Here is a 12,502-nt window from a genome sequence, read left to right on the forward strand (position 1 = left end):
AACTTGGCTTTGTAGTTGACTTGGCAATCTGGAGCACCTCCTCCCGAGCACCCTTACATTACACTCTCCCCGCTTTAGTCTCTTCCACGGAGCTCCTATGGTCTAGACTTGGTCATGCAGCCAGATCACATACCTACCTCCCTGCCTTCAGGGAAAGAGTCACTGAAGCCACATCCAAAAATACATGCCAAACCCCCGAAGTTTCCCTGGGCTTGCATCGCTCCTCGACAGGGGAAGGGTCAGATCCCATCTCTGGCATCGAATGACAACACATGCCTTTGCTCCCCTCTTGGTCATGTGAAACACCACTGTAATCTGTTTCAGCCTGCTGTCACTGCTGTTCCACATCTGCTGATCTCGTGTTCCTCGCCGCCAATGCTCTCACCCTTGCTCCCACCCCAGGAAAGTGCTTAATTGCTTCTCCTTCTCTTAAGAGAGCACCCTGTGGACCACCCACTCCTCTCAACTCCAGCCTAGGTGCTTTCTGTTAAGCAACTAGAGACCCTTAAAAGTCCAGATGACCCCATTACAGACCTCTCTGCCATGTCTCCTCCAGCCAGTTCCTACTTCGCTCCTATCTCTTCACTATCAATGTCTCTTTGTCCCATTCCCAATCTCCACTCTCCAAGCTTCTCATCCTCTTCCAGTCTTTTTGCCCAGCATGTCTCACCTTTCTGATGTCCAGTTCCAGTCCCAGTCTCCCTTTCATCTACCCTCAGCCAGTCCCTCAGCCTTTTCTGTGCTCTCTCTCCTTGGGCATTACCTGTCTCTGCCACTAATATATATGTTCCAGCTTCTTATGTCCCAGCATCTTTGCCCATGAAGTCCATCCTGCTTCTCTTCTGAACTGGTTCTCCCCACACCCTTCAGATACAGTTCCCCAAATGCACAGGCTCCAGTCCCAGTCTCCCTTCCCAGGCTCTTCAGCCAGTCTCTGTGTTCCCTCCTTGCTCTGTCTCAACCTCCCTTTTCCATGCTAGTTCCAGTCTCCCCTGTTCCCTGGCTTTTTGTCGCATTCATTTCCCTCCATCCCCCTCAGCCCCGCAGCTCAGCCAGTCCCAATCTGCTCACTCCAGCTCCTCATCCATTCCTCATCTCCTTACATCAATTAGCTTCTACTCCCTTCCCTCCCTGACACCCGGTTTCCCTCCCCAGTGAGTTCCAACCTTTCAATCCCTTAGTCCTAGCCTTCCTCCCAACTTCCAAGCTCCTTTCCACTATCCCCAAATCCTTTGCCAGCCTCCAATGTCAGCCTTCCTCCAGGCTGGACACGTCTACACATGCTCTTTAATGTGCATTATCCTATTTTTAATGCATATTAAAGCATTACTGAAAAAACAGTGCTATTTAGTTCATATGCATTAAAATAAGCTGATGCGCATTCACCGTTAATGTACTAGGGGTTAAACTAGGGAACTTAAGAACTGTGCTCTCTAGTTAGTACACATTACAACAGGCTAAAGCGCATTTTCCTAGTACCTCACAATGGAGGTACTAGATTTAATGCGTGTTAACTAAAATGTGTTAATGCACATGTAGACACGCCCTTTGTCTCAATCCACTCTCCCCTCAGGTGTCTTGTCTGTGCCCTTCCCATCTAGATCAGGCTGAAACATATAGAACTTACTTTCTGATTCTACATTTATGTCTTCTCCATGTTACTTGCAAGTATAGAGCCTTGGTGGGGGGGGTCTATCAAGATAAAGGGATTTAAAGTATATTCAACAGATGGAGTGAGAAAGAGAAATTAAGAGCACCTGAAACTCAGTCCTTCTCAAGCATCGTTAGACTCCCTTCGTAACTGTCTCCTGCAAAGGCTGCAGGGATAATCCTCACTTCAGCTGTTGACTCACAAGTACAGTACATGGCTGAATGTCTGATCATGAACCATCTTCTCCCTCCAGGCTTGGACTGTTAATTTTGTTGCAATGGAGACTGTGTCCCTGGAGCATCAGATCCAGAGCGTGCAGCGACACATTGCCTTCCTGAAGAAGGAACAGATGGAGCTGCTGCGTGACCTGCACCTGGAGATCCTTCGACTGCAGAAGCATTGCTCAGGTGAGCTCTTAAGGTCATGGCTAACCTTGCGTAGGGACACCTCCCTGCACTTTCCCATCAAACAGATAACATGGACATCAAAGCACTGCACACTCTGACATGCGACACACATTATAGACTGTAGGAATTACACTGTATCCCTTTATATCATGTAAGCCTTCCAGTGGCTCTCATTATATGTTTTAGACCCCAAAAGAGGAGGATATATCTCTCTAACTAGGGCCTACCTGTCTGTGTTATTTTGTGAATCTAGAAAGTCAGAGCAACTGTGCTGCATAAACTCTGAGATCTCTTGGCTGAACAACTTTTTCCACACACACACAGATTTAGCTCGGTGCTGCACACCCTGAATCCTGAACACTTGCACTGTTGGCTCAGTTTCCCTTTTACAAAGAGGCTCATCGAATCCTAACCAGGGTGTGCCGTGAACTGACTGAATCCAGCTGAATAATATCCAGTAGGAACCATTTATCTCAAGATGGAAGATCAAATGCTGTTTTAGCTGTGACACATGGTAGAAAGCCTGGACAATTTTTTATTCTGGCAGTCTACTGACAGCATCCAAGATAAAACAGGGGCTTGTGCTTATAATCCATCATTAAAAACCCATCTTTTTGTTTTAATTCTGCGCTAGATTACAAGGCACTTCTTGAAAGAGGATTAGCTTTCCCAGTGTTCAGTTGCCGCCCCATGTTCATCACTATCGTTATATCTTGCATTAGCTTTACTGCATTAGTTGCGCACTGAGTAGTAATTCACTGGTCTCTGAAAAAGCATTAACTAGAGAGATGATACTGCCACTTCCTGCAGTGATCTGTGCCTTCAAAGGTATCTTGTCTCTCGATTATTGATTAAGATATAAAAATAGTTCATCGTTTCTCCAGTGCGCCAGTAGCCTAAGGACAGGGAACCGGCTGAGCTCCATTGATAACAACAGGGGTGAGATCATACCAAAGTCTACTTCAGAACTGCAAGAAATGTGGTCCTGTTTTATTTTTTGCAATGAGGCAATGTACAATCAATTCCCCAACCCCCATACCAGTCTCTGAAGCAGGTGGTTAACACACACCATTGGCAGCCTGCTTGGGTCGCTTTCTGCCCATCTTGCTGGATGCGTTCTGAAGACAGCCACATAAATACAAGAGTTCTCCCCACCCCACCTCGCCTCTCTGATTATCTGTTCTTGGCATGAATTTTTAACAAGACATCGCAGTACAAGCTGCAGTTCTTGCTTCCTGCTGCAAAGCAGCCTCCCACCCTTTCCACAAGATTCAGAGTCTCTGTTACCTAGGATTTAAGCGTTCAGTTGTGCAAATGGTGCAAAGCAAGGGCTAGATTTTAAATGGCAGGCAAAGATGTAAACTATAATTAAAGGATTCATCTTAAAAACAAATGTCTTGCTCTTATACAGCACTCTTCAGCAGGAGACTGCACAACATTTTACCTAAGAGATGACAGGATATTCTCTTTTTATAGGTGGGGAAACTGAGGCACAGAGCAATGCAGTGCCATGCCCAAGGCTATGCAGCAGGCAAGTGATAGAGTCAGGCATTGGACCCAAGCTGCCCTAGTGCCAGTTTACCACACTAGCCACCAGGGAATTTGAAGGGAACATTGCCTGCCTTCAAATAAGAAATCTCTCAACCAGCATCCCCAACCCCTTCCCAATACACCCATTTCCTCACCACAGCTTTTTTGAAAAGGGAAAAAAAACTATTTTTCTAAGAATATTAGAGATTCATAGCTTTCCAGGAGCCACTGTGCTCATCTACATATGACCTTCTGCATAAAACAGGCCAAAGTATATCAGCCAGCAATTACTGCTCCTGCCCACAACTTCTCTTTGAGCAATGAAGAGAAAATAAAAAATGTCTAGGCTCTCAAATCATAATATTTAGCAAATATACCTCAGGGTTCAATCCAGAGCCAGAAAAACTGCACACCCTTTTCAGAGCTGGGGACGAGCTAGGAATGGTGGGACTTCATTTTCAGCATGGGCAAGTTTGGGACCTGTTGACAACCTCAAGTGAACCCGGAGTTTTTGAGAGATTGGAAGATGAAAGATCTGGTTTAAAATTCTCATATCATCTTCAAGATATGCTTTTTAGCTCCGAACGAATGATTCACTTGCCTCCTTCCCACTGCCAAAATTCATTCTAATTCTACAGCATCCTGCTTCAGTAATTCACAAATGACTAATTACTCATTTTCTTCCACGTCCTCTGTAAGTGGCTCCCAGGAAACAAAGACATGCCCATAGTCATACTTTTGCTGTTCTGGTTTTTAATAGAACTAAAAATGACACTTCTGGAGAGGAAATAGAGCACACATGAAAATATCAGGCTGGGATGTTTGGAAACACCCTTAGGCTTAAACAATCCCATATTTGGATGTAAGGATCATTTCCTTCCAACCATTTCTACTATCAGATTCCCTGATAGCATCTCATTTTGGGCTAGCATAACCTAATTAATTTTAAGATGGAATTTGATAAGGATGTGAACGTAACTATGAAGTGGTGACCTGCACAAGAAGAGTGACTTCAGTGACCCAGAGATCCCATCTAGACCCAGTCCCATGTAAATCAGGACAGTTCCACTGGATTCAATACAGCTATGCTGATCTCTGGCAGATAAAGACCTATTCCAAAGACTGTTATACCACTGGTATCTGTTTGTCCAGGTTTCTGCATTGTATCCATCTCCTTATTGTCTGAGTGCCCTACTCATCTATATAAATGTATCTATGGGCATGTCTACATGTGCAAATGCTCCGTGGTGGGTTTACTGAGTAATTTACTCTAGAGTAAACCCACCCCAGGCAGGTATTACATGTGTGGGGAAGTGGGAGCAGACTGCTGACATGAGCAGCAAATCTGCTCCTGCTTCCATGCCCACTGCCCCTGCACCAGCTGCCTTCAGCAGCCAGGGGGAGCTCTAGGCTCCCCCTGGATGGTATCCCAGGGACTGGCAGGGAGCAGGGGGCCAGGAAACAACTGTCTCCTGTCAGGGGCTAGGCCATTGCTCCCTGCCCCTGGGAGTTGCTTGCTGCCAGGGTAGGCATTGCCACCAGAGCCTGCTGCCCTAGCAGCAGGGAGCTCCCAGCCCCTGCCCCATGCCTCTTCCAGATAAGAATCTCCCAGCCCCCACTCCAGGTCGTGGAGCTGGGGCTAGGAACAATCATCTCCGAGCTCCTGCTCTCCAAATGTCGAGCCAGAGCTAGGATCTCCCTGCTGCTAGGACATAGCAATGTTGTCCCCGTCCAGGGTCCAGTGGCAAAACCTGCCCCTGCAGCAGGCAGCTCCCAGGGGCAGGGAGCAATCTCCCACCTCCTGCTGCTCAGCTGACCAGGAGCACATTTACTCCCAGTCAGCTGACTACAGGTGCCATACTGCGCAGTAATTACTCCCAAGTAAATTTGTACTTGTATTTACAGGTAGCAAATTTACTTGTGATTAGAGCAGATTACTGCGCAGTAAGCATCTGCAAGTGTAGACAGTGATGTTTACTGCGCAGTAATTTGTTCTAATCTCAAGTAAAGTGTCTCATGTAGATGCGCCCCATGAAGATCTGTGTTTCTCCCTTGCCTACATGCCAACCCAGCATGAAGCTCACTTCATCTGTAAATCACATACAGCAGAGATGGCAGCATTGTCAGCTTCTACATGCTTCACCAGGACTTCAGCTTTGTCCTGAATGAGCCCAGGGTCTGTTTAATTCCAGATGAAATTCCAAGAAGGGGAACCATTTGTTATAGTGGTTTGAGCGATGAAGAACCAGCCTGAAACATAAGTGTCTTATGTTGCACAGACCATTGATATGACATATGAGGGGGGCAGCTTTTGGTCATGACTATCCTAGGCTGAACTGGACACAATACCTGAATGATGCCTTTACCCGTCAGTAGAGAATCATATAACCTCCTGTCTGTCCTAGAACCAACCACATTTTGGTATCCCACTACCCAGAATCCCCACTGAGACCAGCCTTAGTCTTAACTTACTATGTTCCAGATTCCAGCAGACTCTATGACATGGGTGGCAATTGCTAAATAGCTCCCAAGTGTAACGTATGGTATGGATTCCTCCCTCGCAATCAATTACGCTATTGGCTTGTCGTTTCTGACAACGCGCCTTTCTCCCTCTTAGAAAGAAATCATTGTCTCAGCAGCACTTTCACCCAAAAGAGCTTTTCATTCTGCTATTGATGAAATGTTGCACCAGAGTTACCAATGATGACACATCAAGGAAAAATACCTCCTGTGAGGTACTGTACAATCTGTCAAATACACTGCAGCTTAAAGAACAGCTTCTCTCCCCAGAAGCCTTCCCTGGCACCCATAAATCTACGGAGAGCCTTCCGCAGGAAACCTCAGTCTGTGACTTGTCTTAGATAATGATAACAACTATTAGCCAATGACAAATTTCAGGTATACCAAGGCATGGTACATTTTGGACCCTTAATCTTGCCAGTGTCACCTTTACTCTGCTTTGACGGTTAAAAATTTGGAAAGGAAGTTAAGTTCATGGCTAAGTCCAAGATTTCTGGCCTGGAAACAAAGTTAAACAGTCAGTTAAAGAAAGCCTAATGAATATTTGGCAGCAAGTCATAAATTATAACCGGTTAACAGCCTTCACAGTGGTCACAGGGAAATTCATGGGAAGCGCTTTACCAAACAGAGTTAGTTTGCCATTGGGAAGAAAGAGGAATGGAAGAATTCCAAAATTCTGTTTCAGACAATAACTGTCAATGGGATAAAAAAGGTGCATCTTTCCTAGATAAATAATACAACCAATAAGCTATATTAGACAAACCACATTCCCTGGGTTGGTTCAAAAGCTGGCCTGAAAAACCCTCAATCCAATATTTACAGTACCAGGGAGATAAATGATGTTAGCAACCCTATAGCGTGAATCATGTATTGGAACAAATCTTGCTTCTTATAGAGAAAAATTGGCTTCTCTCCCACTCCCATTTTCATTTGTGCGCATAAATGCAGCAGAAATAGAAATGGGATCATTCTGACTCTTTTATTTTTCTCCCAATCTCACTCCTGTTCCTGGAAGATGAGCTCAAATCTTATGGCAGTAATTAGCATGCTCTGCTAATGCTACTGAACAAAAGAAGGAGGGGCGGTGCTGGCGATGCTGGCGCAGGAGGGATGGGCCAAGAATTACAGCAAAAGGTGCCAGCCTGAGGCATTAACTTATGGACCATTTGGATCCAGTTTGGGTCCCAGTTACCAACATGTTAAAGGGACCTGCTTTCCAGAGGGCAGGTACTCAGCACCATCTGAAAATCAGCCTGCCTACTACTCAGGTGTTTTGGATTGAGGTCTAAAAATCACTAACCACTTTGGGAAACATTGACCCTGAACTTTCATAGATTTCAAAGACATTTGGGCTGGAAGGGACCCCGGAGGATCATTGAATCCAGCAACCTGCCCCAGGGGCAGGAAGTCAGCAGGGATCATAGGATCCCAGCAAGATAAAACTTAATTCTCAGTTCTGAAATGCACACACCATGTAATGTTGGACAAGCCACCTCATTTTACTGTTCCTCAGTTTCCTCACCTGTGAACCACTTTTAGCAAATGTTTTGAGATGCTCAGAAAAAAGATGCTAAAAAGTGCAAGTAATTCTCATCGTTTATCATTGTGTAAACCACAGAAGTGAAGCTCAGGTCATGTCACCACAACTCCCACAGTGAAGTTAGGATTCAATCAGTCCAAATCTGCCTCAGTTCTTTTTAAACATGAGACAGACCCATTCATCTGAAATGTTCCTATAGATTCAAAATCTTGGGGTGGGTAGGGCTTTGGGTGAATGGGAAGTCAGCTGATTAGATGGCTGTAAAAAAAGCAAGCCCTAAGCCATCAGCCAAGATGAATGATGAAGACCACATATACAAAAATAGTTAACTGGTATCCGCATGCAGTACTGCAATCAAAACTAAAATCTGGACTGTCAGTTATTTAAGTTCTTCCTGGTATGACAATAAATGAAAGCCTTGTTTTCTGTAATTTTTCAGACCTTTTCTCCACCTCTTTTTATTGTGCATTTCTGGAGAGCCCAGTTAACCAAAGTTCTTACTCAAGCTTGGCTTTTTGCTGCTGTCTAGCTTGGGTTTTCAAAGGGGCCTTCCAACTCCTTGACAAATCCCACCCTGTGTCTTCAATTCATTTGCTTTACATAGGGTTTTTTTCTCTCCCTGTCAGGCCCGGTGTCTTAAGTCAGTCTCTAACCTGGAACTATACTTTCACTGTCACTTTAACAAAGCTATCAGTTTAGCACAGTCTCTACCACCTGGACTCACTCTACCCTCTTCACACACATAGCCAAATGAAGCAGCCATTCGCCTCCCTAGGAATAAAGCATAGCGCTGACAAGTTGGAGGTTAAATTCTGGGTTTGAACAGGTCCCCGATTTACAAGCTAGGCTGTCTCAGAAAACAGCAGCATGCAATAAGCTGTCTCATCAGTAGCTGCTTATAGCAGGCAAGTTGCAATTAATCATTTAGTAGCTCTAAGGTCTTTCCCTTTGAAATTCAGTGCCATTGGGAAAGATCAGCACTAACAAGCAAAAGGGTGTTCTTCCCTTTGACATAGCCAAGAGAAGGAACAATCCGAGCTTCCCAAATTAGCCAGAAGATATGGTTGAATTTAGCAAGCAGGTAATTTTGCACTGTAATTTATAGGCGGTTTAGTCAATGCAGGTTACTCTGAGGGCAGCAAACAGCATAAATTCACAAAGTAGAAGGTCATGAGCTAAAGTAGAGTTTATATTGTTAGACCATCTAGTCCTTCCCCCTACCAGAGAACTGTTCCTCTGTTTAACCCTGCTATTAAGTTACTGCCAGACCCAGAGACCTGATGGGTTATTGTTTATACTGCTTTACAATTAAATAAGAGTTGCCAAATGAAAGGAGAGGAACTTGCAGGGAAGGACTTCAAGGCTTTGTAACATATGAGGCCCTTAAATGGTACTGATGCATTTGAACTTGAATTCTCTGTATTGTGGGCAGTGAATCAGGGAGGCACAATCATGGGCCCTTCATTGGTCAAAGCCTCCTTAAGCTACACTGGGAGATTTTGCAGGAGTGAAGGCTGAGGAAAGCTGCCACAGTCTGGTACAGTAAGAGGCAGGGAGACTTGCTTTCTTTGCCTTGCCCTCTCCCTGTCTCATGGATTATCTTACCGATCCATGAGTGCACAGGGAAGGTTAATACTAGAGGGAGAGGGACTGCGGGTTGGGTTTAAAGAAAATGCTGCTTAAGAAACTCAAATCATGCATGTAAATAAAATGTGGGTGCTTGCCAGCGCGCTCTGCAGCTGCACCTGCCCTGCCAGATGCTCTCATTCTGTTGCAGAAAAGGAACTGAGGAGGAGCCGGGTCCTGAAAGTCTGAGCAGAGCTGCTAATTCTCCTTCCCATGGGTTCTGTACCGAGTGCATTTTCTGTCATGCATTTGCCTTCTCCCCCAGTGCCTTGCAAATGAAAAGACCTGAGTTCACCCCTGCTCAACTCACTATGTACCCCCTGCAAAGCACAGTGCTTTCCCCCTGCCATGCCAGGGTATCAGTCATTTTCCCTTGATGGAAAGTCTGATTTACAAACTGATGCAGACCCAAAGGGACTAGAGTTGAAAATCCACTAACAAAGACAGGGCCCGAACCTTCAGCCTTTATAGAGGCCAGCAGTCTCTGCTCATACATAAAGCTCTTCAGTCACTTTTAGAAATAGTGTTCCTCCTGAATCTAGCACTCAAAGGCCACATCCAGACAAGTGCAGCCATACAGTATGTGGTGCTGCAGACCCATCTGCAACACCATGCACAGCACATTCAGGTGTTTCCCGCAGTGCGGGGTCAAAAAAACCTATGCAGAAAAAAATCAGGACAGCACACATAGCTGCAGTGCACACCACCCAAAACTAGAGCCTGGCCTGCCAGAGCCATGCTCCAACTGCCTGCCAGGCTCCCAGCTGCAGGAGCATCTCAGCTACAGCGTCCCCTGTCCACAGGACCCCAAGTAAGGCACAGTTGCTGGCCCCAGCCTCCCCTTCTCTACCCGGGGTAACCTACCACACACCAGAGGGCATGTGGCACAGGTGTTCCTGCGGGACAAGCAGCCGCACAAAGTGTCCCACTGCTTCTTGTCCCCGGGAAATCAAATGTCTGCACTTGTCTAGATGTGACCAAAGCTTCTACTGTATCTATGGTACATCTTCTCTGAAGGTACTATAACCCTCAGGATCAGATGCACTCAAAGTCAGGGGGACCAGTGTCTCATCCCAAAGCAGGGTACTTCGCTGCAGTGTTAGATTTGAAATATCCCTGAGACTCCAGCCCTTTCATTTTAGCTTCAGAAAAATAACATGGTCCATACCCATTTCCAGTGGGGAAGCTGAGAGTAGTGCATGCCTTCCAGAAATGACAGTTTGCTCTCCATTATTTATACAGAGACACAAACGTGCAGAGGCCTCAAAATCATTGCAAGTGCTTGGGTTTAGAAATGTAGCAGAGTCTCGTTTGGTGTGCAAGTGGGAAGGATTAGAGTCAACTCGAAAGAAGATTAAAAGAAAAATCTAGGACAACGATTAACCATTTCAGCCCATTTTTAGACAAAATGAAACAAAGGAATTGCGATTTTTTTCCTTTCCCTCTCCCCACTTTATCTCCCCAGCTACTTGATATTTGGGAGGTTTGTGATAATTAACTTGAAAGACACAATTTGTAAAGGTTTCTGGGTTAAAAGGAAACTATAAAAAACTCTGCCCATCGGCAAACTGCATAAAATAGTTTTTGTAGCCCAAGGCTAGTTAGACGAAAAGAAATGGAATTCTTGGGCTGAGCAGTCATTTTTATAGCACAGCATCTATGATTATCCCTGAAGGCCCTGTGTGTCGAAATGAATAGCCACATCATTCTTAACTACGATTCATTGAAGTGGGAAGCTGAACATTGGGTCTGGAGTAACTTTAACTGTAGTAGGTTGGATTTTCCCAGCCTCACTCACCAAGTAAAAATCTGTCACTCACTGGCTGTATGGCTATAGAAAATGCATGCTGCTGTAACTGGTTCAGAGGCATAAGTTTTTGTAGGCAACAGCCTAGACCCTCATTCCTCGCTGACTCAGTTAGTCTCTAAGGCAGGGGTAGGCAACCTTTTCTGGCTGCAGACTGGAACGACCCATGCTTTGTCAGAGGTGTGTGGGTGGGCAGGTGCAAGGACCCAGCTGCTGCCACTGCTTGTCTCCACGGTGGCAGGGGGACAGCCACCGAATCATACCAAAGCCCCACATCCATGGGCCAGCTCCAATGGCTCCAGAGGCCAGATCCAGCCCGTGGGCCATAGGTTGCCAAATCCTTCTACCTGACATCAAACTAACATAACTAATGATCTCTCTCATCCTGCTCAAATTGATTATGTCATAATGATCTGGTGCTGGTTTGGGGTCCTGGCTTATGACTAGGACTCCTAGCTGATGTGAGAATATGAATATGTGTAATAAATAAATCACAGCACTTAGGTCCTGATTCTGCAAACGCTTACACATGTCAATATTTTTATGCCCTAGTCATCCAATGGAAGTCCATAGGAAGTGCTCATTGGAATTGGTCAAAACTAAGGCCAATTACCAAGGGAGTTCTGGAAGTTTAAAAGTTTGTTCTCGTCTTAAATCTGAATGAAAATTCCAAATTCCCCATGAACCAAAACTTCTGAAAATATTCCCTTTGGAAATATCAGAGCAGCTTTCTTTGTTCTGGGTAGAGCAAAGCAATTTTCTTGACTTTATCATTTTGCACGTGTTACAATAAGTGCAGTATAACAGGATATTTCCCAGATGGGGAAATCAAAAATAAGTCAGTCAACCTTGCGAAGCAAAATGCTTCAATGATTTTTCATCGCAGATTTCAGCATAAATGATACGTTTCCGCAACAGCGTTGATATCGTTGAATCGGCAGATTCGAAAGAAAAACATCCCTTTGGAAAATTTTCACTCAGTTCTGCCTATCCATATGTGCAAATACATGCAATTTAAGCATGTTTGTAGGTGTTATCAGGAGTTGAGGGTTAATTTTTATAATTAAGAGTTGTCAGGCAATTGGCTTCTGACTCACATTATTACTCACAGATTTAGATAGCACTTCCTTTCTGAGCATCTCAAATTGCTCAAGTTACAAGCATCGCTAACTCCACCCTGCATTCTTTTGCACCCAAAATGCCCACTGAAATCTAGGAAAGTAACTGGAATCTTTTGAAGATGCTCAATGTTTTGCAAGATGAGGCCTTAGGGCTGGAGTTTCCATTCCATTTAGATAAGCAATCCAAATATTGGAAGCTTATTTGAAGCTTATCTAAACTCTTCTGAGGTCTGCAAAACTAGGGAAGCGATGGAGAGGCTGTCTCAAGATTTTGCTGTGCTTCTGGTTCTAGATAAGAGT

The 12,502-nt window shown here is 44.9% G+C and overlaps 1 protein-coding gene across 1 annotated transcript in view; it reads left to right on the forward strand.

Annotated features, from left to right (window-relative positions):
• The window catches only part of LOC109293216 (coiled-coil domain-containing protein 92), a 62,065-nt gene that overhangs the window by 15,717 nt on the left and 33,846 nt on the right, over positions 1-12,502 (forward strand). The window contains exon 2 of the mRNA XM_019511031.1: positions 1,905-2,058. Coding sequence (XP_019366576.1) covers positions 1,905-2,058 — 154 coding nt within the window. The remainder of the gene's footprint in view (positions 1-1,904; positions 2,059-12,502) is intronic.

The sequence above is a fragment of the Gavialis gangeticus genome, unplaced genomic scaffold (genome assembly GCF_001723915.1).
Source record: "Gavialis gangeticus isolate Ggan-Ray unplaced genomic scaffold, GavGan_comp1, whole genome shotgun sequence".
Lineage (NCBI taxonomy): Eukaryota > Metazoa > Chordata > Crocodylia > Gavialidae > Gavialis > Gavialis gangeticus.